The sequence below is a fragment of the Nycticebus coucang genome, chromosome 2 (genome assembly GCF_027406575.1).
Source record: "Nycticebus coucang isolate mNycCou1 chromosome 2, mNycCou1.pri, whole genome shotgun sequence".
Taxonomy (NCBI): Eukaryota; Metazoa; Chordata; class Mammalia; order Primates; family Lorisidae; genus Nycticebus; species Nycticebus coucang.
Window position 1 is genome coordinate 165,447,481 of NC_069781.1, and position 27,386 is coordinate 165,474,866.

The window sequence follows — 27,386 nt, forward strand, 5'->3', positions numbered from 1 at the left end:
CTCTACCAAGGATGACATAATGAGACTCTGTCTAAAAAAAAAATTAAATTATCCCTGTTAGTATAATGTTGTTTTGTTTTGTTTTGTTGAGACAAGAGTCTCCCTGTATCGCCCTCAGTAGAGTACAGCTCACAGCAACCTCAAACTCTTGGGCTTAAGCGATTCTCTTTGTCTCAGCCTCTCAGGTAGCTAGGACTACAGGTGCCCACCACAATGCCCAACTATTTTTTGTTGTTGTTGTTGCAGTTGTCATTGTTTAGCTGGCCCAGGCTGGGGACTGGGTTCGAACCTGCCAGCCTCAATGTATGTGGCCGGCGCCCTACCCACTGAGCTATAGGCAACGCCTATAATAATGTTTTTAAAGGCTAAATAATTAAATAATATAAATATTTAGGCTAAAATATTTTAATAGGTATTGTCTCTCTTTATTCTTTTCTAGAGTACCTTTTTTAAACAAATTTGTACAAGTCAAAACCTGTCACATAAATTATCTCTTCCTAAAGACTTTTCTGAATATTCTGCCAGGCTCACTTCAGAATTATAGCTCCCTAAATATCAAATTAATTTCAGTTAAAAATAGGAGCTGCATCAAGATACTTCCCAAATAGAAGTAAGAGATGAGAATTGGAGAGGAAGACATGAAACTGTCTTTTTTGCAGTAGTTATATGTACTTAGAAAATCCAAAATAATCTACAAACTATCAGAAAAATTCACACATGAATTTAAAAGAGCGTTGGATATAATACAAGGTCAGTATACAATGAATTGCATTTCTACATACCAACAATAAATAAAGACAAAGGAAGGTGACAGTGCAACGCAGACAAAGGAAAAGCTCTCCTTTTTTTATTTTTCGTTTTGGAGACATAGTCTTCCTCTGTACCCTGGGTAGAATGCCCTGGCATCTTAGCTTACAGCAACTTCAGACTCTTAGGCCCAAGTGATCCCTTCAGCCTACTAAGTAGCTGGGACACAGGCACCTGCCATAATGCCTGGCTAGTTTTTCTATTTTTAGTAGAGATGGTGGTCTCACTCTTGCTGAGAGTGGTCTTGAACTCCTGAGCTCAGGCGATCCACCTTCCTCAGCCTCCCACAGTACTAGTATTACAGGCATGAGCCACCATACCCAGCAAGGAAAAGGTCTGTTTATTATAATAAATGGTTCTGGGGCAATAAAACATCCTTATTGGAGGAAAAATACGTTAAAAGCCCCAACACCATTCACAAAAGTCCATTTCAGATGGATAGTTTATAAAATGTAAAACAGTAAAGCTTTTAAAGGCAATTGAGAAGATCCTTTTTATGACCTTGGAGTAGGCAAAAATATTTTGAACAAGGTGCAAAAGATGCTAAATTACAAATAAATAATAAATTGAAACCAAGAAATGTTTATCAAGACTTGGCACCTGGGCGGCGCCTGTGGCTCAGTGAGCAGGGCGCCGGCCCCATATATCAAGGGTGGCGGGTTCAAACCCGGCCCGGGCCAAACTGCAACAAAAAAATAGCTGGGCGTTGTGGCAGGCGCCTGTAGTCCCAGCTACTCGGGAGGCTGAGGCAGGAGAATCGCCTAGGCCCAGGAGGTGGAGGTTGCTGTGAGCTGTGTGACGCCACGGCACTCTACCGAGGGCGATAAAGTAAAACTCTATCTCTACAAAAAAAAAAAAAAAAAGACTTGGCACCTGTAGGTAAAATGGCTAAGGCACCAGCCACATACACCAGAGCTGGCGGGTTCGAATCCACCCTAGGCCTGCCAAACAACAATGACAACTACAACCAAAAAATAGCCTTCTGGTGGCTGCCTGTAGTCCCAGCTACTTGGAAGGCTGAGGCAAGAGAATCGCTTAAGCCCAAGAGTTGGAGGTTGCTGTGAGCTGTGACACCACGGCACTCAACCCAGGGTGACAGCTTGAGGCTCTGTCTCAAAAAAAAAAAAAGAACTTTATCAAAAGACAATATTAAGGGACTATAAAGAGCTAGGTGAGGTAGTTCCCACCTATAATACTGGCACTCAGGGAGGCTGAGGCAGGAGAATTACTTGAGCACAGGAGTTCGAAACCAGCCTGAGCACAAGATCTCATCTCTACTAAAAATAGAAAAACCGTCTGGACGTGGAAGATGCCTGTAGTCCCAGCTATTGAGGCTGAGGCAAGAAGATTGTTCAAGCCCAAGAGTTGAAGACTGCTGAGAGCTATGACACCAGGGTACTCTACCCAGGGTGACAGAGTAAGATTCTGTCTCTAATGATAATAGTAATAATAATAATTTAAAAATAGAAAAATTAGTCAGGCATGGTCACAGGTGCCTGTAGCCCCAAATACTTGGGAGGCTAAGGCAGAAGGATCTCTTGAGGTTGCTGTGAGATAAGCTGATATGCTACAGCACTCTAGGCAATGAAGTGAGACTCTGTCTCCAACAAAAAAGAGAGGGAGAATCTAAAGGCAACATGAACTTTATGAACATTTCATCAGGGTAAAATATTCCTGGCAAGGACTTAACACAGAATATATTAAGAACTCCAACATTCAGTGAGCAAATACTTTCATTGAGAAAAAATACCAACAGCCCAATAGAAAATATGCAAAAGATTAGCAGGCACTTCAGATGAGGCTATCCAAGTGAAAGGTATTCAGCTTTATTTAGTCATCAGAGAAATGATTATTAAAACCATAAGAAAGTACACACTGATCAGAATGGATAAAATAAAAAAGACAGATAATGTTAAACACTAGCAAGAATGTGGAGCAGCAGTTTGGGTTGGTTTTAGAAAATTGGCACAACATATGGAATGTAAATACTGAAGCCGCACATATGTATACATCTGTGAGCTAGCAGTTCTGCTCTGAGGCACATGTGCAGGTACCAGGACATGTGTATAGCAGTATTATTAATCATAGCCAGAAATTGTAAACTACCCACTTGTTCACCGGCAGTAAAATTTAAGTACATTTTTTTCACATAAAGAAATACAATGAGATTGAACAACTGCAATTAATACACCTGTATGGGTGAAATTTACAAAGAGGCATGTGCTGTATGAAGCTATTATATAATAGTCAAATATGGGCAAAACTAATACATGCTTGAATGATCTACCCTTTAGAGGAGGAGGGCTGATTATTAGAGTGAAGCTGATGGCTTCCAGGATGCTGCTACTGGTTTTGTTCCTCTATGTGGATTCTAATTGTATAGGCAGTTTAATTTGTAAACATTTATCAAGCTATATTTTAGGACAGTGCTGCCCAGTAGGATTAATATTCAAGTCATATACGGTAACTTAAAATTTTCTAGAACTCCTATTCAAAAAGAAAAACAAGTATGATTTTCATATTATATTTTATTTAACCCAATATATTCAAAATATTATTACTGGAACAGATAATCAATATAAAAATTTATTGATGGAATTAACCCAAGTGCCTATCAACCCATGAATGGATTAACAAACTATGATATATGTATACCATGGAGTACTATTCAATCATAAGAAAAGATGAAGACTTTATATCTTTCTTGTTTACCTGGATGGAGTTGAAATACGTTCTTCATAATAAAGTATTATAAGAATGGGGAGGAAGTATCTAATGTACTCAATACTAATACAAAACCAATATATAAACAACTACAGTCCCACACACAAAACAAAAACACAAGTGTAGTGTAGCAAAAGGGAGGGAAGAAAAGAGAGAGGGGAGGGTAATTTTTGAGATCTCACCTAATATACACAGTAGTGAGGGTGTTCAGCATGCCTCCGGGTGAAGGGCTCAACTACAACTTGAACTTTACCTTAGAAGTGAAAACAGTATAACCTAAACATTTGTATCCTTATATCAGTCTGAAATTAAATATATTGGAAGTAGTTTATCTTTTTTTGTACTTAAAAACCACAGTATAGGGGCAGCACCTGTAGCTCAAAGGAGTAGGGCGCCGGCCCCATATACCCGAGGTGGTGGGTTCAAACCCGGGCCCCGGCCAAAAACTGCAAAAAAAAAAAAACAAAAACAACCACAGTACAGGCTTGGCACCTGTAGCTCAGCAGCTAGGGTGCCAGCTACATACACCAGAGCTGGCAGGTTCAAATCCAGCCCAAGCCTGCCAAACAACAATGACGACTACAACCAAAAAAATAGTCGGGCATTGTGGCAGGCACCTGCAGTCCCAGCTACTTGGAAGGCTGGGGCAAGAGAATTGCTTAAGCCTAAAAGTTTGAGGTTGCTGTGAGCTATGATGCAATAGCACTCTACCGAGGGTGACATAGTAAGACTCTTGACTCCAAAAAAAAAAAAAAACTCAGGGCAGCGCCTATGGCTCAAAGGGGTAGGGCGCTGGCCCCATATGCCAGAGGTGGTGGGTTCAAACCCAGGCCCGGCCAAAAACTGCAAAAAAAAAAAAAAAATCACAGTATATCTCAACCCAGACTAGTCATATTTCTAGCATGCAATAGTCACATGTAGCTGGTGACTACCATATTGGACAACACAGCCTCAAGATATTATGTACTTTGGGGTATATTTAATACACTGCAAATAAAATGTTTTGTGAGTTTTTCCATAAAGGAAGATATTTCTGAATACAGTTATAGAAACTCAAATTTAAATTGTGCTTACTGATTATTGTATTTTCAGTCTTTTTTTTTTTTTTTTTTCTTTTTTTGAGTTTTTGGCCGGAGCCGGATTTGAACCCACCACTTCCGGTATATGGGGCCGGCGCCCTACTCCTTTGAGCCATAGGCACCACCCCTGTATTTTCATCTTTTAATTTTAGTTTCTTTTATTTGTAGGGATAAAGTTTAATGCCTTCTTTACACACTGGTTTTTGTTTTTATTTGAGATAGAGTCTCACTATGTTGCCCTTGGTAGAGTGCTTTGGCATCACAGCTCACGGCAACCTCAAACTCTTGGGCTTAAGCAATTCTCTTGCCTCAGCCTCCCAACTAGCTGGAACCACAGGCACTTGCCACAACACCCAGCTATTTTTTTTGTTGCAGTTGTCATTGTTGTTTAGCTGGCCCAAGCTGGGTTTGAACCCGCCAGCCTTGGTGTATGTGGCCAGTGCATAACCACTGTGCTATGGGTGCCAAGCCAACACACTGGTTTTTAATAATGAAATTCTCAAAGTTTGAAAAACTGAAAATTTGGACATTTCACCATTGAGTACTTTAATCAAGAGATTTCTAACTAATTTTGAACAAAATGTAACTACAAGGACTCACCAAAAAGGTCAATATAATGGTAGGAAATAGGTTGTTTCAGGGTAGTTCTTAAAAGGTTCAGATTTTCTAAAAATCCAAAATAAATGTGTACTGTTGCAATGATTTTTTTTTAAATTCACCATAACTTTCTCATAAAAATTATATAGTTCAGTTACTTTATGGCTATATAAATATATTTAGAAGTTACAGAGCTGTAACTTCTAAGTGATTTGGCTGAATGTGTCACTTCCTTGGATGCAATTATGAATTATGTATGTACCACAAATAATTTTTAGTAAATTTCTATTTTGCAGTTTTTAATTCAATGAGAATATTTTTTTTTATATAATGTGTGCTCCACTAACCTTTGTGTTACATTGTTGATATAAGAGTCAGTAATTTAATCTTCATTGTACTTTTAATTGACTTGATTTTGGCAGTCATGAATGTCTTACCTTTAAGATGATGACCTTTGAAAAGTTTTATTTGAGTTCATGATTGGCTAAGAAAAAGCTGAACCATTATTGAAATTAGCAGATTTTCTATAAGAAGTACGTGATGACACTGATATAAAACTAGTGTATTTTATTTGCAAAGTTTTTCTGTTAATGAAACCAACATACAAACAGCTTTGTTGTTTTATATGTACACAAGATTTTTGGGGAAATTAATTTGGAAGAGTTATTTGGTGAAATTAATTTGGATGAGTCATTGATTTAAATGAAAAGTTATGTTCTGCAGAGTGATGTGTTAAATGTACTGTTTTCAGCTGCACATATTGAATTTTCTTTGAAGTAGATGCTGATGCTTTTTCAGCAAATTTCTATCTTTTGGTTTTCATGTGATCAGTGATATCATTCTGTTCTGGTCCCCACAGAGAATAGTGTGTGTCTATATTTTGTGCAAATTGCACATTCATCATCAACTTTTTCAGAAATGAATTTAATTCTTAACTTTTTATTAAATGTGAACTTGTAGTTTTAAAATTGTTTGCTACAGAAAGGTATTAGCAAACTACAAAATAAATACACATCTAGACAGTACAATAAAGATAATTACTGCCGCAAATATGCCCAAAATATTCTGCATATGCTCTATAACAGGACTCCAAAGACTTTGTACAGGTTATAATATAGACCATGGTGTAACAGACAGAACAAGTGGCTGGTGGGAACCAGAATGTCAAAAACCTCTCCTTACTTTGGGTGAGCATGTAATTTTATCCTCAAACAGTATCCAAAGCTATTTATGCTATGCCTTGAAAGGGAGGCATTACATACATTGCAACAGGAAAGGATCAGGGTAACACTGGTAATCACCACTCATCTTTATGATTTTGCCATTTGTTAAAATATGAACTCTGTTCACTGTACATACATCTCACACGTATTTAGAAAAGTCTGAGATAGGCTCAGCACCTGTAGCTCAGAGGCTAGGGCGCCAGCCCCATACACCACAGCTGGCGGGTTTGAACACAGCCCAGGCCTGCCAAACAACAATGATAACTACAACCAAAAAATAGCTGGGCCTTCTGGTAGGTGCCTGTAGTCCCAGCTACTTGGGAGTCTGAGGCAAGAGAATCACTTAAGCCCAAGAGTGGAGGTTGCTGTGAGCTGTGATGCCACTGCACTCTACTGAGGGAGACATAGTGAGACTATCTGTCTCAAAAAAAAAAAAAAAAAAGTCTGAGACAGCAATTGGAACTAGAAAGTTGACAGCTACCAAATCTCTTTGGGCTGATTTTACTGCAAATATTCGTAAGTATTCTTTTTATTCTTTTAATAAAAGAAAAATCTACAATCATTGCTAGAATACACATTATTGGCTAATAACTTCCTTAGGGAATTTGATCATATCTCACATTACATGCCCTCATTTAATCTCCTACTTTTCCTCTACTGAACAAAGTCAGACAGTTAAGTTTGCAAACTCATTCTATAAAAAAAGCTACACACCTCATTGCTGAATATGACACTGTAGTCACCTTCAAGGTACCCCCCTTGTGAAGCTATGCACCAACGCCATCCTCTGGTCCACCCTTTAGTTTTGGAACTCTTTTTCTGTAATGGCCATCAGAGCTGTCGTTGTTTAAGGTCTGACAGTTAAGCTTGCAAACTCATCCTAGAGAAAGTGCTGGTGACTACATCTACATTATTTTTATTTTTTTAATTATCATTATTATTATTATTTTTTTGAAACAGAGTCTAAAGCTGTTGCCCTGGGTAGAGTGCTGTGGTATCACAGCTCACAGCAACCTCAAACTCTTGGGCTTAAGCGATTCTTGCCTGAGCCTCCCAAGTAGCTACAGAGTGCCTGGCTTTTTTTTTTTTTTTTTTTTTAATTGCAGTTGTCATTATTGTTATGCTGGCCCAGGCCGGGTTCAAACCATTCAGCCTGGGAGTACATGGCTGGCACCCTACCCTCTATGTTATGGGCTCCACCTACATCCTCATTATTATGTTTGTAAGTTGGTTCCTGCATCTCTGGCCATTTCATCACTTCCCAGGAAGGAGGAATGATGAGATGTCCCTTAAACACATTAGGCAACTTATTCTTCTATATCACTGAGTAGAATTAGAGTTACATGGCTGCTCTTGTTGCAGTGAATCTGGGAAAGTGAGTATTATTCATGACTTTTTTGGTATTGTTTTGGATCTTATAATAGTTTCTTCGAGTATGTCATGGAAAATCCTAGTATTCACAAGGATGGGAGTGCAAAGGTCATCCTGTGCTATAGATAGGGAGCTTTTTTAAGCTGGGGGGGTGGGCATTGTGGTCAGATTATGCTTTAGAAGGTGTGCTCTCATGGCTGTGTGTTGAATTGGAAAGTGATAGAAGGGAAGTAGGAAGAGACTGTGAAGAAGACTTACAATGGCCTAGGTAAAAGTTCTTAAGGGCCTGAACTAGGAAAATGTTTATAGGAATGAAAAGGAGACTAAAAATTCCAAAAAGATGTGGGAAATTAAATGGATAGACTCAGTGGTTATAAACTCTGGAGAGATGAGGAAAGAATGAGAAGTAAAAGATGCCTCAGGTTGGCTCGGCACCTGTAGCTCAGCAGCTAGGGCACTGGCCATATACACCGGGGCTGCAGGGTTCAAACCCGGCCTGGGCCTGCTAAACAACAGTGACAACTACAACAAAAAAATAGCTGGGCATTGTGGATGGCGCCCTAGTCCCAGCTACTTGGGAGGCTGAGGCAAGAGAATCACTTAAGCCCAAGAGTTTGAGATTGCTGTGAGCTGTAACACCACAAGCACTCTACCAAGGGCGACAGACATAGACTTTCTCTCAAAAAAAAAAAAAAAAAAAAGCTTCAGGTTTCTAGTAGAAATGAATGGATGGTGCTGCCACCTGAGGCTGAAGCAAAGTATAGGAGAAAGTTTAACTTGCTTGCATTTTTAGACACAATCTTTGAAGTATCTGGGTTTTCTTTCATGTGCAGATCTTTAGCCACTAGCTGGGGAGGATTAAGATAGATTTGTTAAATGTCAACAGATATTTTTGTCTTGATAATTTCCCTTGGATTCTTATTTGCTTTTTGTTATCTAGACATTTCTAACATTGGTGTAGTCAATTCTGTTAATCTTCTCTTTTATATTTCTGGCTTTAGGGAGGGCCTTTTAAATCCCTAAATGATAGAAGTATTACCAACGTTTTTTCTCATTCCTCTGTGATTTAAGTATTGTATTGACCAGGGTTTTATTTTGGTGAATAGAATGAGGTTAGGAAAGATAAGGGAAGAGCATTTTCAATTGTTAGAATATTGTTAACATGAAGACTACTGTTACCATGATTCTATTTCCAAAGTGTAATATAAAAAATGAAAATACTAAATTTTTCTTTTAAAAATACCTCTGACAGGGCGGCACCTGTGGCTCACTGGATAGGCGCCGGCCCCATATACCAAGGGTGGCGGGTTCAAACCCAGCCCCAGCCAAACTGCAACAAAAAAATAGCCGGGCATTGTGGCGGGCGCCTGTAGTCCCAGGTGCTCAGGAGGCTGAGGCAAGAGAATCGCCTAAGCCCAGAAGTTGGAGGTTGCTGTGAGCTGTGATGTCAGGGCACTCTACCAAGGGTGATAAGGTGAGACTCTGTCTCCAAAAAAAAAAACTCTGACATTAGTTTTTTTATGGTGTTGTTTTGAGAAATTCTGTGCTATTTGTTTCTTTCAAAAAATAAAAACATTCTCATATTTTAATTTTATATTATAAATCAAAATTTAAAAAGTATTTCATGTATTCTGACAGCAGGAGGATGCTTTAGCACAACAGGCTTTTGAAGAGGCTCGTAGAAGAACACGTGAATTTGAAGACAGAGACAGGTCTCACAGGGAGGAAATGGAGGTGAGAGTTTCACAGCTGCTGGCAGTAACTGGTTAGTACTTTCCCCCAAACTCTCAGGCTGTTTTTGTGATGTTTGTGCATAATGTTTTTTAATAGTTAAATTTTGTCTTTCATTTTAAAAGGGTGGACTCTGATTTTGTACTTACTAAAAGTAATTACCATTAAGAAACTTATTCTAATTTTGAGATTTTACATGAATTCTTCATTTGTTGGTCTTCGTAAGGATAATTTACTTTAAAAGGTATATTTTCTTTTAATTCATTGATGTAAATACCTCATTTTTTCTTAATTTTTCAGGTTATTTATAAAAATTGTCTTTTGTTAACATAGAATATATATTTTTAGAATATTACTAAAACTCTGGGAACATTATTACTTCCCCCTTCTCTATGAATGTTTGTCTTGATTTTGTAACAGTATAATTTTTAGTCATTTATGTGATGTCTTTATATTTTTTAACTACTCAAAGAATGGAATTAACAAACTTTTTCTTTTAACATTTTTGTTGTAAAGTAAAATACAGATACAGAAATATATATTAAAGAAATCTGTAGCTTAATGAAGGCTAACACCCTTAAAACTATTATTTAGGTCAAAAAAATAAAACTTTGGCAGCTATCCCATTAATCCTCTCCCTGTTCATGACTAATCATGACTCCACTCAAAAGTAATCATTATCCTGATTTTTATAGAAATTGCTGCTTTGTGTTTCTTTATATATATATATATTCCCCCCCCCCCCAGTTTTGGCTGGGGCTGGGTTTGAACCTGCCACCTCTGGCATATGGGGCCAACGCCCTACTCCTTTGAGCCACAGGCACCACCCTCTGTATAGTTCTTTTACCTTTGAGTTTTAGACATTGAAGTTTATCTTGCCCAGTTTTAAAATTTGATAAGTCTTTACACTGACATGGAATTTTAATTTTTCTACATAAAACTGCAACCCTGCTTAAGCAGACCGCAGTTATAACATTTAATACAGTATATACAAATCATTGTATTTTATGTTATTTTATTTTATTTATTTATTGAGACAGAGTTTCACTTTGTCGCCTTTGGTAGAGTGTCGTGGCATCATAGCTCTCAGCAACCTCAGTCTCAGCCTCCCAAGTAGCTAGGACTATAGGTGCCCACCAAAACACCCAGCTGTTTTTAGAGATGAGGTCTTGCTTTGGCTGGTCTTGAACCTGTAAGCTCAGGCAATCCACCCACCTCGGCCTACCAGAGTGCTGGGATTACAGGTGTGAGCCACTGTGCCCAGCCCTATTTTATTGTTTTGTTTTGTTTTGTTTTGTTTTTTTCTGAGACAGAGCCCAAGCTGTCACCCTAGGTAGAGTGCTGTGCCATCACAGCTCATAGCAACCTCCAACTCCTGGGCTCAAGCGAGTCTCCTTCCTCCACCTCCCAAGTAGCTGGGACTGCAGGCGCCCGCCACAACGCCTGGCCATTTTTTGGTTGCAGCCGTCATTGTTGTTTGGCAGCCCTGGACTAGATTCGAACCCACCAGCTCAGGTGTATGTGCCTGGTGCCTTAGCTGTTTGAGCCACAGGGACTGAGCCTGTGTTATTTTTTTGAGACAATCTCACTTCCTTGCCCTAGGTAAAGTGCCATGATGTCATAACTCACAGCAACCTCCAAACTCTTGAGCTCAAGCAGTCCAATTGCTTCAGCTTCCAGAGTAGCTGAGACTACAGGTGCCCCCCACAATGCCTGGCTTTTTTTTTTTTTTTTTTTTTTCAGAGAAAAGGTCTTACTCTTACTCAGGCTCTAGTCTTGCACTCTTGAGCTCAGCAATCCACCTGCCACAGCCTCCCAGAGTGCTAGGATTACAGGTGTGAGTCACTGCGCACAGCTCTTACACAAATTGTTTAGCAATATTCTATAAAAAAGTATACTCTTACCCCATGAGTGCATTAATGTACACAGCTGTGATTTAATTTAAAAAAAAAAGAAACAAACTGTTGTTGCACACAAGAACATGGATGAATCTGAAAATAATTATGGTGAGTTAAATAAACCAGATGAAAATTAAAAAAAAAAGTATACTTGTAGGTGGCACCTGTGGCTCAGTGGGTAGGGTGCCGGCTCCATATACTGAGGGTAGCAGGTTCAAACCTGGCCCCTGCCAAACTGCAATAAAAAAACAGCTGGGCATTGAGGCGGGCGCTTGTGGTCCCAGCTACTTGGGAGGCTGAGGCAAGAGAATCACCTAAACCCAGGAGTTGACGGTTGCTGTGAGCTGTGTGACGCCATGGCACTCTACCGAGGACGATGAAGTGAGACTGTCTCTACAAAAAAAAAAAAGTATACTCTTAACAAATCAGAAATAAAGACAAGAACTAATGTGTTTGAAAAAGTATGTTGTCAGGGCAGCGCCTGTGGCTCAAAGAGTAGGGCGCCGGCCCCATATGCCGGAGGTGGTGGGTTCAAACCCAGCCCTGGCCAAAAAAAAAAGAAAAGAAAAAGTATGTTGTCAGATGTTAATATCTATCGTGTGCTTCAAGTTATAAACTTACCAATATAGACATTTCACATAAGAAATAGAAGAGGTTAAGTAGGATTACATGAGTCCAGGATTTTGAGAACAGTTTGGGGAACATAGTGAGACCCAGTCTCTGCAAAAAAAAACAGAAAAAAAAATTAGCTGAGCATTGTATTGTGTACCTGTAGTCCTAGCTACTCAGCAGGTTGAAGCAAGAGGATCACTCGAGCCCAGGAGTTAGAGGTTTCAGTGAGCTATGATGCCGCCACTGCACTCTAGCCCAGGCAACTGAGCAAGACTGTGTCTCAAAAAAAAAAAGGAAAGAAAGAAAAGACAAAACCCTGGCTCGCCACCCATAGCACAGTGGTTGCAGCGCCAACCACATATGCCCAAGGTGGCAGGTTCAAACCCAGCCCGGGTCATCTAACCAACAATGACAACTGCAACCAAAAAATAACCAGGTGTTGTGGCAGGCACCTGTAGTCCCAGCTGCTTGGGAGGCTGAGGCAAGAGAATCACTTGCACCCAAGAGTTTAAGGTTGCTGTGAGCTGTGACAGTATGGCACTCTACCGAGGGCGACATAATGAGACTCTGTCTCAAAAAAGAAAAGAAAATATCCTAAAAAACAAAATCAGTATTATGTACCTAAAGTTGTTAAATATACAGAGACTAAGTAGAAAGGTAGTTGCTGGGGAATGTGGGGAGTGGTTGTTTAATGGGTATAGAATTTTCATTTTGCAAGATGAAAAGAGGTCTAGAGGTTAATTGCACAATAGTGTAAATGTATGTAACTACTGAACCATGCACTTAAAAATGGTTAAGATGACGAATTTTATTATGTTTATTTTACACTTAAAATTTTTTAACAGGTTTTTAAGTCAATGTTAAATAATGCATAAAATTTGGGTTTATAGGTACACTATTATTTAAATTAACTTGTAAGTATGTGTGGACAAAGACACTGGTGAAGAGCCGAGACTCTACAGCTAGACTGAATCGTCTGAATTTGACTGTGTCATTTACTTAAGTATCAGTTTGAACAGCTTACTTCACTTTTCTGTGGCTGAGTTTCCTCATCTATAAAATAGGGATAATAATCGTGCCTCTCTCATAGGGTCAGTGTGAGGATTAAATAGTAAATACGTGTTAAAGCACTTTTAGAGTTTGTGGTATTGACTAGATGTCAGCTGCTGTTATTTAAAATACTATGCAAATAATAATAATAAAATACTATGCAAAAGATCCTGTTGTGTTAAAATTTATTTATTTAGAATAAATTTAAAAATCACACCTATTAAAGACTTAGCAACATGTATATTGCTTATCTTCAAAGTCAATCATATTGTGTTAAGTTTTGTGTAAGTATCTTAAAATATAATTTTCCTAATGTGGAAAAAAAAATCATGCCTATTGAGGGATTAGTGTGTGAAATAAAATTCAGTATCTTGTCATGATTTCTAGAACCCTTTGTCAGTGAGTTAATTTATCTGATGGACTGATAACAACTGAAGATATCCCCAAGAATACTTCTTAGGTAGGATACAAGAGGGGATATATGTGATCTATTTGTTTTCTTTGAAGCTTTTACAATTCTTGTGATTTCTACTCATGAATACAAGACTTCCACACCATGTTCTTTCATTCTGTATCTATAAAATTTAGAAGTTTTAAAATGTATAATGTGCAGTTGTTATCTTATGCTTCTGAATTTTTTTGCTTATGCTACTTGTCTCTGGTGTAGAATGTACTTTTTATCAAGGCCCAGCTAGAATGTTAACTGCCAGGCCCTTCCTTAGTCTTCTTAACTATAATTAGCCCTTCTACTTATAGTTTATGTAGCACTTCTTATTTCTATTCGTGTATTGAAATAATTATAAACATGTCTGTCCTCTACTTTTTTGTGATCCCATGAGATGGATACCCTGTTTTTTTTATCTTCTACATTTTCTACCATAGTAATTTAGCTGTTTAATTATTAAATGGATATCTTTAAAAGACACCTTCTATCATACAAATCTGAAAACTAGAATTACTGGATAGCCTTTAGGATAGTTTTAAGTAAATAGTACATATTGATAGTATAAATAAGAAAGAAAAAGAAAAATTAGTACTATCACTTGTACTAATAGTACTAATAGGAAAGATCCTAAATGTTTACAGTTTGTTGGTTTATATTGATAAGTAAAATAATAAACCCCTGTATTCTGAATTAGGAACTGGGAAATACATAGATGAGGATGCATGCTTTCTGTCTTTGAGCAGCTATCAGTTTTTTTGTTTGTTGGTTTTTGCAGTGTTTTTTTTTTTTTTTTGGCTGGGGCTGGGTTTGAACCCGCCACCTCCAGCATGTGGGGCTAGCGCCCTATTCCTTTGAGCCACAGACACTGCCCAGCAGCTATCAGTTTTAATTAAGGGAAAATGGAGGTATAAACAGATAATTGCAATGTACTTTAGCAGTCCCTGTACATAATAGAGGTTCAAAAGGGGAATAGTAGTAATGTAACAGAGGGAACACTGAAGTCTGTCCCTGCTTGACAGATTTACAGGAGAATACACTTAAAGAGATTTGAAGGGAGAGCATGGGTTTGCCAGCTAGACAAGCTGGGGAAAACATTCTAGGCAGGAGGAACAGTATATGCAAAGGTATGGAGAAGGAAAAGAGCTTGCCAAATCAGAGAACATGGTTGGTCAGGGTTTTTTTTTTGTTTTGTTCAGAGACAGAGTCTCACTTTGTCACCCTCAGTAGAGTGCCGTGGTGTCACAGCTTAGGTGATTCTTTTGCCTCAGCCTCCTGAGTAGCTGGGACTATAGGCGCCCGCCACAAAGCCCAGCTATTTTTTTTGTTGCAGTTGGCCAGGGCCGGGTTCGAATCCACCTCCCTCAGTGTATGGGGCCAGTGACCCACTGAGCCACAGATGCTGTCCCGTGGTTGGTCAGTTTTTCTGGACTTTAAATGAATGTAAGAAAAGTGCTCTTCAGATACATTATATTTAAAGAATAACTATTTGACAATTAATGGAAGAATTATTTAGGAACTTTTTATATGTATTTTACTTTTATAAAATGTAGATTAATTGACTAAGAATTATCTATTCTAGGGGCAGCGCCTGTGGCTCAAGGAGTAGGGTACCGGTCCCATATGCCAGAGGTGGTGGGTTCAAACCCAGCCCCGGCCAAAAAAAAAGAATTATCTATTCTAAATTGATAGTTGATTTTTCTAATTTACAGTATTACTTGAAGAAAGACAAAAATATAATCTGTTGATATAAACATCAAATAATTCTTCCTCAGGTAGGTGGTTTGTAGTCATTTTGGGAACATGGGCTTTATAGTCAGGCCTAGTGGAGCTTCCTTGCAGCATGACTTGTCAATCTCTTAAGCCTCAGTTTCTCATAGAAATTGTTGAAAGTTAAATGGGAAAATATTTGTAAAGCACTTAGGATGGTGCTTGGTGTGTATGCCTATAGTAAATAATAGCTCTAAAGTACTTCTTCAGCACTAAAAGCTCTACCACAATGCTTGTTCCAGCTAATTGAATTATTTGGCTAACAAGAACATCCTTTTAGATCTCTATAAAGTGTCTCAGGGCACTTTCCATGCATTATGACCTAGAGCATAGAAAAAAATGGTTAAATTTTCATCAATGATTTAAGATCCTGTAGACTCTTACAGCAATAATTTAAAACGATGGTTGTTTTAGAAACTGTCATCTAGAAAATTAGACTAGAATCTGACTATAGAGCATGAACTGGCACTTAGAGGAGATTTAGGTTTGCATGTCTTTTGGCACTTTGTATTTGTATATACTTCGCTTCTTTATCTCTCTCTCTTTTTTAAGAGGCAGTGTCTCACTATATTGCCCAGGCTTTCGAACTCTTGGGCTTAAGTAATCCTCCTGCCTCAGCATCCTCAGTAGCTGGGACTATAGGGACATACCATTGTACCTAGCTTCTTCCTTTCTTTTTTTAATCCATAAAAAAAATCATAACATCAGCCTATTTTCTCTCAGTTTACCTCCTTTCTCCTAAAAGGAGAATACTGGAGGAAATGTTGTAGTTCTCTGTAATTTAGACATCTTTAGAGATTCAAATATTATCTAATTGTACACATAGCTGATGAAACTGAGTCATAGAAAAATTAATTGACGTGCTTTCTTTCATATAGTTGATTACTAGAAGAAAAAAAGAGAACTTAAACCATCTTTTCCTAATGAGTTCTCTGTAAATACAGCCTAGCACTGGGAAGTTAATTTTTATACCACCCATAAAGATTCTTTTTTTTTTTTTTTTAATTGTTGGGGATTCATTCAGGATACATAGAACCAGGTTACATTGATTGCTTTTGTCAGATAAAGACCCTCACATAATAGTGTTAACCCATAAAGATTCTTAAAGTTGGAAAATAGAATCAGCCAAGAGAGATTAGAAAATGTTTTGCCTAGAATAGAAAAGGCTGAGGCAGAAAAGAATGATAATGTTCTTCTAGTGGGTGGTCCTGATGCCTGACTGGAGAAGAGGGCCAAGGAACAGTGTAGTAACTTGTGGGTGGCAGTAACCCAGTAAATGGTGCTTGGAAGCTTGAGATTCTGGCCGCACAGAGGCTTAGAGGTATCCTCTGCTGTTTGGGTAACCTCTGAGGCCTTTAGGTGTGCCATGCTAAACTTGCAACAGTGGTGCTCATGAGGATTTAATGTATATGTAAGGTTAAAGTTACTAACAGTGAGAAGCAGAACTCGAAGTTGTTGGTAACCCTAGGGGTTTTGATTTTTACCATTGTCTTTTAACCTGAAATCAGTTGTAAGACTCCTCAGGCATATTTCTATTTCTCACCATCTGTAAAATTCAGAAAGTTTTTCCTTCATAGTAGGATGTAGCATTTTCTTTTTGATTTTTCTGGAAAAGATGATTTCAGTAGCATAATGTTTTCTTTACCTTTCAGAGGTAATAACAGGTGATTGTTAATTTGGAAATGAAAACTACTGAAATGAAGAAACATATTTATTTAGTAACCTCTACCAAATACTGTTAACTCACTGGTATACAATAAAATGATACATAAAAAATACAGAATATGTGTATAATATCTTAATTCCCTGTGAGGATTTTTAAAAGGAATGCTTTTTCTATCTGAGAATCCTTCAATTTGAAAATATTGACATGTCTCCATGGCACTTCACTTCAGGTTATATATCACTATAACTATATTTAAAATGTTTTAGTTTTATGAAGGAAGATTGAAGTTACTAAGGGATAGACTTAGTGCTCTTGTCATAAATGAATTGGCAAGACAGCTCTGTTGTAGCAGGTATACTGTCTGTTTCTAGATACTACCTTCAACTTTATTGGCCTCTTGACCTAAAACTATAATAGCACTTTTGGCTCTAATTCAGCTTCAAGGTGACAGAGTTCCTAAAGAGATGTTCTCTATCATTATTTAGGAAATGCCTTCATTTAGTTAGATTATAAAGTGTCAGCAAATAACTGGTTGTCTTTAATGTCAGAGAATGGGTAAATAATTATTGTTTATTCAACTATAGACAGTTTTAATACAGTTCAGCAAATCATAGAATTTTATGTGGAAACTATTTGGAAATAAAAATAGGCAAAAAGCTTTGTGTGGTTTTTATATTTGTGTTTTGCATGTTTTGGGAGCCTTCAATTCTGTGTGGTCCACAAAAAAAAATCTCAGCATCTATTTATTGTAAATTTTCAAAGACTTTAGTTTTTAAATCTTTTAACTCTACCAGTGTTCATTCTTGAGTAAGGACAAGTCAACATACTGTGTCTATACTGGGCCTTCTTGAGATGTATTTTGGGTCAGGGCAGTAGATCCAGAATGAACTGGGGATGTGAACTCAGCCTAAGAATGAGAATCTTAGGAGGATCAATGAGAGAGGAAGAGGATACCAGATCTGACTTTCTCTCATACTGAGAGAGGAAGATTCTTGGTTTGCCTTCTATTATAGGAGCTATATATAGACTTTATTAAGATTTATATTATTTTGGCCAGGCGTGGTGGATTGCTTGAGTGTAGAAATTCAAGACCAACCTGCGTAAGAGCGAAACCCTGTTTCCAAAACTAGCTGGGCATTGTGGCGGGTACCTGTAGTCCCAGCTACTTGGGAGGCTGAGGCAAGAGAATCGCTTAAGCCAAGAGTTTGAGGTTGCTGTGAGCTGTGATGCCACAGCACCATACAGACAGTGACATAAGTGAGACTCTGTCTCAAAAAAATAAATAAAAATAATAATAAAATGTTACTTTATATTTAAAATTTTCCTGAAATTGCATACTTTTAAGACCTTTATTTTTTGTCACACCTATTCGACCAGCTCTTGCTATTCTAGTCTATTCATCTGACAGGTGTTTATAATTATCTGCTTAACTTCTTTTTAACTTAGGAGTTCAGGGAAAGTTCCTTTCTCTTATGTAGGACTTAAAATTTTTACTTTGTTTCCTACAGACTTAGCAATAGGGAGAAATAGCAATGACTTAAGAGGCTGACATTAATGCTAATTTTAAGTTAAAGTTTTATCTTTTCCAGAGGTCTAAGTTTGTGTTCTGACTGTACCCCCAGCTAACTGTGTGACCTTAGGGGCATCACTTAACCTTCTTGATCTCAGGCTTATTATCTGTCCAATGAGAGTTGAATCTGATCTCTGAAGTACTTTGCCCCTCTAAAATTCCATAAGTCTGTGTTCTGACTTTTAGCTAAGTTTGGAACATAAAGTGAATAACATGGCTGGGCTTAGTGGCTCATGCCTGCAATCCTAGAACTCTGGGAAGTTGAGGTGGGTGGATTTCCTGAGCTCAGGAATTTGAGACCAGCCTGAGCAAGAGTGAGATCCCATCTCTAAAAAATAGTCAGGTGTTATGGTAGGCGCCGGTAGTCCAAGTTACTTAGGAGGTTGAGGGAAGAGAATGACTTGAACCTTAAGAGTTTGAGATTGCTGCGAGCTCTGATGTCAAACTGAGACTCTGTCTCAATAAAAGAAAAATAAAAATAAAGTGAATAACACAACATCTAGACATAGTACACACTCAATAAAGTATAGCTGTTTTTAATTATAGGGCATTTTCTCATGAGGAATTTTCAGGCATTGTTTTGAAGATCCCAATGAAAGAATGGAGATCAACCAAGAAGTTTTATTCATTTGGATACCCTCCATCTTGGCTATTTTTTTCACAACCTTGACCAGTAGGGAAAACTCCAGCTGCTGGTGACTATTCTTTGTCTTTCATTTGGAGTCATCTCATGACTGCCTCCTTATTTGCTATGTTTCTAGGTGGTAATATACTTAAGAAAATAGAAGAGCAACTGGTAGTAAGAGGCCTATAGTAGGGGTGGTGCCTATGGCTCAGTGAGTACGGCACTGGCACCATATTCTGAGGGTGGCGGGTTTGAACCCGGCCCTGGCCAAACTGCAACAAAAAAAGAAAAAAATAGCTGGGCGTTGTGGTGGGTACCTGTAGTCCCAGCTATTCAGGAGGCCGAGGCAAGAGAATTGCTTAGGCCCAAAAGCTGGAGGTTGCTGTGACACCCCGGCATTCTACCAAGGGCAATAAAGTGAGACTCTGTCTCTTTAAAAAAAAAGAGGCCTGTAGTAAAATAGCTAGATTTATTCTTTATAAATATTAAAAACAGTTTTGTGTTCTGAAGTCAGGCTCATGGATGTCTGCTTTATATTAAAACCCAATTCTGAAATAACTGTTAATAAAAGGTTAGGATCAAGGGCCCATGTGGATTCACTAGGGAGAAAGAAACTAAAAATTATAGACTTTATGCTTTTAGGATGATGGAGTTTAGAGTTTCTTTGGCATCATCTAGTCTAGCTAATTGACCATAGAGGAATTCCTTCTAAAACATTTTATCCAGCCTCCATTAGAAAAATGCCATAATAGGGCAGGGCAGCTGCTCATCCAGCTGTTCAATCCCACCTCTGTAGAAGCTATTTCAGTGAATTTAAATCTGTTTCTGTATTTATCTCCTTCATATGACAGCACACGTATCTTTGGCATTAAATGTCCTCCTAGCTCTCTTCATTCATACTCTGTCAGACTTCCCCTCATCTTTTTTGTTTCTACTCTTGACTCCCCTTCACAGTGTCTTCCTTATATTTTCCTGAGTTCCCTCATAGTGAAATAGAAACTAAAGCCATATATATCGCCTTTAGCTTTGTGGATTCTTTCCAAAAAAAAAAGGAAAGAAATTAAAATCACAAATAATAGCAAAACTACTTACTTTTACTCCTATTCTCCATGCTTTTACCAAAACTATAATATAAATCCATGGCTGTTTCTGCACAACCATAACCAATAGGGTGACTGTTCTTTGTCATCCATTTGTGGTGATCCTATGATTATAAAGTAATTTGAAAATTACTTTTGTCCCAAGACAAAAGCTGAAATAGTCTTTTCACAAAGTATTGGTAGGTTAGTCAGGATTTATAAATATATAATTAGGATTGATTTGTCTCAGGGTTTCTTCATTGCTCAGCCCCTTTCTAACCTTCATTGACTGAAACCAGATGCTATATCACCATCTCTGATTTCGTAGAATTGATCTGTCCTCGCACTACTTTAGCATTGATTGTGTATGGGACATAAATTGTTTTTCTAATGCATATGTATTCCAAAGCTCTTTCAGGCTGTGACCATGCAGCGTAACTTTAACCTGATTGGAAGGAATGTACTAAAATATAGTCATTGTTCAGAATGTTAACAAAAATAGTTAAAATCTACTAAAGAAATGTATCAAAATTTATAAACAGATTAAAGAAATTAGTGTTGAATTTAATTTGGTTTGTTTAAAAGTAAATAAAGCAATTGTTTTTGTCTAAATAACATAAGCCTTTTGAGAAATGATGACATAGCTGGAGCTTCTGACTAAACTTGATCTTATAGTATGAATGTGACTTGGTGAATTTTTATTTTTAAATTTCAGATTAATATGAGGGTACACACAATTAGGTTATGTGTTTACATTTGTTGGGTAAGGTTCCTGTTGTAGTTGTTGGTGAGATGTTTTTTTGAAGGTCAAGGATGCTTTTCTCCTCTAACAATTCAGAAATTGAATTCAGAATGTGGGCCAGGCACAGTGGCTCATACCTGTAATCCTAGCACTCTGGGAGGCTGAGGTGGATGGATAGCTTGAGCTCAGGAGTTCAAGACCAACCTGAGGTCAGGCATGGTGGCTCACATCTGTAATCCCAGCACTACATGAGGCTGAGGTGGGCAGGTTGCTTTACCTCACAAGTTCAAGATCAGCCTGAGCAAGAGTGAGACCATGTCTCTAAAAATAGCCAGGCATTGTGGTGGGCGTCTATAGTCTCAGCTTCTTGGGAGGCTGAGACAGGAGGATCACTTGAGCCCAGGAGTCTGAGGTTGCTCTGAGCTTTGATGCCACAGCACTCAACCCCAGTAGTGTAAATAGGAATATTTACTCTAAAGTCAGTCTTGAAATCTAAGTGTTTATAATTGTCAAGTCTGGCTGGGCATGGTAGCTCACACCTGTAATCCCAGCACTCTGGGAGGCTGAGGCGGGCAGATTGCCTGAGCTCACAGGTTTAGAGACCAGCCTGAGCCAGAGCCAGACCCCACCTCTAAAAATAGCCAGGCGTTGTGGTAGGCACCTGTAGTCCCAGCTACTCGGGAGGCTGACGCAAGAGTGAGATTGTTGTGAGCTATGGTGCCATGGCATTCTACTGTCTTAAAAAATAATAATAATAATAATAATTGTCAAGCCTTTTAATTGTTAAACATTGTTATAAAGATAATTCTGAGTATATAAGTGCACCAAGGACTCCAGTTTTTATTTGTTTTTACTCAAGAGACAATATTTTATCCTTAATAATTATGTATTTTACTATTTGAGGTAGAGATTTCCAGTTAAAACTAAGTGGTCAGAGATGGAATTTATTACTTCATTTTTCAATCATGTCATTAGCAGACCATATACTTTTCTGTGACTTAATTGCCTTATCCATAAAAGAGGGATAAATAATAGCATCTATGTAATAAATTGGTGGGAGGGATTAAATGAACTTAGACATAGTGGTGACAAGAGGCTGAGGCACAAGAATTGTGTGAGCCTATTCTCTAACAGTGTGTACAAGCCCATAGCACACTTTTATCATGCCTTGAATAGCCACTGCACTCTAGTCTGGGCAACATAGGAAGACACTCATCTTCTTTAGAAAAAAAAAAATTAGTGCATTTCTGGAAAGAACTTAGAACAGTACCTGGCAATAAATGTCAGCCGTCACTAAAAGAAAGACTTTGCTTCTAAGGCAATTGACTGATGTGTTAAACCTCTAGTTTCAAAACTGGAAACAGATTTGTTTTTCTTTTATAAATAGTACATATTTATGATAATCATCTCCTGAATAAAAATGATTTTCTTGATTTTTAAGGAAATATTAGCATAATGTCATATAATTTTAATTGTTCTTTTCATTACATGTGAATATATTGGTTGTAAAGTTTTTAGTTGTGAACGTTTCATATTTGCTACTATCTTTTATATATCTAGCATTTTGATTTTCAGGATACTTTTTGACCCCAAATTATGATTTTGTCATTGCAGGCAAGAAGACAACAAGACCCTAGTCCTGGTTCCAATTTAGGTGGTGGTGATGACCTCAAACTTCGTTAATTTGTAGCACAGCAGATGTGCCACCCATCTTTACATTACACATTGCTTCTAGTTGGCAGTAATAATTAATTAAACGACCAGAAACTGTGATAACTGGAGGTACTACAGTCTATTTTCCAACCTTAGGCAGTAACAGACATCACAAACTGCCATGGTTTTGCACTATGATTATAATATCTGCATTTCTAATTTTTAAGCGTGTAGCCAGTAATAATTTGAAATTTTTTTCTATGCAAGCTTACCTTGTTGGCATTATTTTGAAATTGAAACTATCTACTTGTAAAACTCTTTTTCCATTTTAATTTAAAGGTTCATGTCATTTAAAAACAGGTCAAGAAATTAAAATTTATACCAGTTGCTCTAATTTTTTTGTACTTTTAGATGTGTTAGTTATACAGCTTCATTTTAGATAACTGTTCTTGTTTTTTGTTTAGTTTTCCCCGTTTCCTTTTGTGTTTTTATAGTCTACAGCATTTTAAAACTGCTGATGTTTGCATTATTTACAAGCTAAAAACCTAGTAGCATAGAGCTGTCTGCCATAGCCTTCTAACACAAGAGTTTACAGTTGTTAAAAAGTTGCAGTATCCTCTTAAATGCTAATAATCAGCACCCTTTCTTTCTTTTTTAAACATAAAAAATTTTTAATTGATATTAAGTCTGTAATCTGCCCCAGATCTGTTTTAGATTCTGTTCTGTAACCATGAGTTTGGGTGGAGATGATCTCCATAGATTATAATCTTCTACTGAAATGCCTAAAGAAGTCGCAGGCTGGCTTCTGTTTTATTCAGGGATTTTTTTAAAAAGTCAATCAGAAAAGGGATACTGGAACTTCTTCATGTATGTAACAGCATATTAAACTGGAGACAGTGATGAATCAGCTACAAAGGTAATATTGTATTAAAATCATGTTTAAGATAGCTGCTTTTATGTGTATTTTATATTGCATGCTTTTGTAAAAACATGCTGGGTGATGAAAGATCAGTCTTAGAGAGAAAATGTTCATCTGTGCAGAAGATACATTTTCTTCCATTAATTCTTAAGAAAACAGTCACAGTTATATATATGGTATTTTGCAAAAGGACTGTTAATAGAACCTTTTGAGATGAATTAGTGCAAGAATATTTTTAAAATAGGCTTAACTGTCAAATTAAGTGCAACTTTTTTTTTTTAAATAAAAGACTGGAAAAAAGTGCCAAGTCATGTGGCACCTCCTTACAAATATTTTTCATGATCACATTCATTAAATGTTACATTTCTGAATTTTTGCAAAAATGTATTTTATCATAATACAATGGCATTATTTTAAAGAGTTTGAAAAACTGACAGTTGATTCAGAAAATGAACTGAAGTCTGAGTAAGGTCATTACATTTAAAAAGCTTTTAACTATACTTGATTGATGAGGGAGATGTGACTTTCATTGTATATAGGTCTTATAATTCATAAGCAAATATCCTGTATCTCAGAATAAAAATGTTATATATTTGAAATCATGCATGGTAAGGAGTGTGTTTCAATTCTTATAAACAATAATGCATCATAAAAGACCATGCTGATCTTGTGTAACTATAAGAACTATGAATTAATTTGGTTGGTATTGGTGTTGTGCAGCTCACATGTTTACACACTCAGTGCCCTCATTTCACCTGAGGGAATCACTTTTTAAGTGTTCCTGACAGTGGTGTTTTAAGGTTACTTTATCACAAAGCTCCTTGGTTTTTGACTTCTGCACTTAAAATTGTTTTTAAATAACATGATGATGGTACATTTTTCTCTATTACTTCTAGCCAGGACTTTCAGTCCACCAGTAAATAAGATCAAATGTTATTAAATGTTACTGTTGCCATTCTTCTGTAAATACTGAATTTCTTCTGTCATTTAGCACTATGCTGCTTCTGTCCGTCTTAATGCTGGCATTAAGATCATGAGCCCTTTTTCTCCAATATTGCAGGCTTTGAAAACTTATTGTTAAGTTATTGATGCAATTTGATATTTTTCATAATCTGTATTTAAACAAAATTACATCATTGCATCATCATTTCTAAATTCATCTTCATTAAAACTTGCCTTAAGCTACCAGATTGCTTTTTGCCACCATTAGCCATATTGTGTGTTTGTATGTTTTCTTTCACAATAAACTTACGTGTAGTGAAATCAGAGTCTTGACTCTTTGTTCACATAATCCAACAATTTCTATTCTAGTTATTTGTAACATGAAAATTGATTTTGTTGTTTCTGCACCATTCTTTGATCCTGCTTTTTTCCTTATAAAAAAAGAAAGAATAACAACAATGCCATCTAGTGGTCATTTCTGCTGATTCCAAAGAAGACCTTTATTTTAAATGTAGATATCACAAGGTATACTATAATTTTCTAAAGTATATTACAGTTTCCAAAAACCTGGCTTGGGGGCGGCGCCTGTGGCTCAGCCGGTAAGGCGCCGGCCCCATATACCGAGGGTGGCGGGTTCAAACCCGGCCCCGGCTGAACTGCAACCAAAAAATAGCTGGGCGTTGTGGCAGGCGCCTGTAGTCCCAGCTGCTCGGGAGGCTGAGGCAAGAGAATCGCTTAAGCCCAGGAGTTGGAGGTTGCTGTGAGCTGTGTGATGCCACGGCACTCTACCGAGGGCCGTAAAGTGAGACTCTGTCTCTACAAAAAAAAAAAAAGACCTGGCTTGATTTACCCAGTTTATGAGGTATGACCATAAGGTAGTGACCTTCGTGAGAAGGAAGAATTTTTTTACATATCCAAATTAGTTCCATCTTTCAAGCTAGTTGTTTTGAAAATATACAGGGTGTCCATAAAGTTTGTATACAATTTTAAATTGCACACTGTTTTCAATTGTATACGAACTTTATGGCCACCCTGTATACTTATTTTGATTGTGCTGGTATTATATCAGACATTCTTAGGACTCCTTCCAGCATTTTCCTACATCAGAAATTAAGCATTTTTCTTTAGATGTATGCCTTAAGCCTGTTAGAAGTGGGGGAAAGGTATGCATGCCTTAGGCCTGATCTGTAATGAACAAATTTACTTAGCACCAGACTTACTACAAATGACAAAAATGCTTTTAAATGCTGAATTTGGCACCATTAAGGAAAATTCCAAAGAGTAGGATTCATACTCTGAGGGTTAATTTAAATATCATTTGAGCAGTAACAGCATGGTTTTAAGTAATTATATGATTTCTAAAAGCAGATACTTGGATATGCTAGTTCTGGACTGCTTGGTGCTAAATATCTTACTTGATTATGCCTCATTTAGGAATGGAGAGCTTTTCAGTCTATAAGCCATTGTATTATCCATTGCTATGTAACATATTACCCCAAAACTTAGCAGCTTAAAACAGTAAACCTACATTGTCTTATAGTTTTATGTGAGTCAGAGATCTACAAGTAGCTAACTAAGCTCAGTGGTTCTGGTTCAGGGTTAGAGTCAGCCTGGGCTACAGTCATCTCAAGGCTTGACTAGGACAAGCTCACCAAGTGGTCATTGACTAGACTCGGTTCCCTGCAGTCTATTAGAAAAAAGCCTTAATTCCTTACTAGGTGTTGGACAGAGACCCCCTTAGGTGTCTTGGCACATGAGTCTCTTTGTAGGACAGTTCACAGTGGGACAGCTGGGTTCCCTCAGAGTAAGTGATCCAATAGTATGCCCAAGATGAAAGCCATAGTCTTTTTAATAAACTAATCTGGGAATGCTATACTCTGTTAGAATCAAGTCACTGGGTCTAGCTCAGACACAAAGGGAGGAGCATTAAGCCCCTTCTCTTAGAGGGATGTGAAAGAATCTGTGGACAGGGCAGCACCTGTGGCTCAGTGGGTAGGGCGCCAGCCCCATATACCTAGGGTAGAGGGTTCAAACCCGGCCCGGGCCAAACTGCAAGAAAAAAATAGCTGGGTGTTGTGGCGGGTGCCTGAAGTCCCAGCTACCTGGGAGGCTAAGGCAGGAGAATCGCCTAAGCCCAGGAGTTGGAGGTTGCTGTGAGCTGTGACACCACGGAACTCTACCTAGGGCGACAAAGTGAGATTCTGTCTCTCTTAAAAAAAAAAAATCTGTGGACATATTTTTAAAACCACCACAGCAATATTATCATATATAAAACTTAAGTATTTGCAAGACAACTTTGGTGTTTTAATCTCTCAAACGTTATTTCAAGGTAAGATTTCGGTCTCTTACAGGCAGATTTCAAGGCATGATTCCCCTTAGATAGCACAGCATCAATTCCTTTCCTTTTCTCTCTTTCTTTTTTTTTTTTTTTTTTTTGAGACAAAGTCGCCCTGGGTAGAGTGCTGTGGCATCATAGCTCACTGCAACCTCCAACTCTTAGGCTCAAGCGATCCTCAGTTTTCCTTACCTCAGTTTTTCTATTTTCAGTAGAGAGGGGGTCTCACTTTTTGTTCAGGCTGGTCTCGAACTCATGAACTCAAGCAATCCACCCACCTCAGCCTCCCAGAGTGCTAGGATTACAGGCGTGAGCCACCCCCCAGCCAATCCTTTTTTTTTTTTTTTTTTTTGAGATAGTCTCACTGTGTCACCCTGGGTAGAGTGCCACGGCATCAAAGCTCACAGCAACCTCAAACTCTTGGGCTTAAGAGATTCTCTTGCCTCAGCCTCCCAAATAGCTGGGACTATAGGTTCCTGCCAGAACAACCAGCTATTTTTTTGTTGAGGTGTCGTTTAGCAGGCCCAGGCCAGATTTGAACCCGCCTGCCT

At 37.9% G+C, this 27,386-nt stretch overlaps 1 protein-coding gene across 4 annotated transcripts in view; it reads left to right on the plus strand.

Moving 5' to 3' along the window:
- The window catches only part of CBFB (core-binding factor subunit beta), a 61,730-nt gene extending 36,913 nt beyond the window's left edge, over window positions 1-24,817 (plus strand). Inside the window, exons 5-7 of one of the 4 annotated variants that reach the window (XR_008382643.1) lie at window positions 9,440-9,535; window positions 13,480-13,552; window positions 22,601-24,817. Coding sequence is in view for 3 of the 4 variants with exons in the window: in XM_053603721.1 (XP_053459696.1) it covers window positions 9,440-9,566; window positions 13,480-13,517 (165 nt within the window). In the remaining variant the exon portion in view is untranslated. Of the gene's footprint in view, window positions 1-9,439; window positions 9,567-13,479; window positions 13,553-22,600 lie in introns of all 4 variants that reach the window. The other 3 variants (XM_053603721.1, XM_053603729.1, XM_053603711.1) reach the window with 3 other exon arrangements.
- The last annotated feature ends 2,569 nt before the right edge of the window (window positions 24,818-27,386 follow it).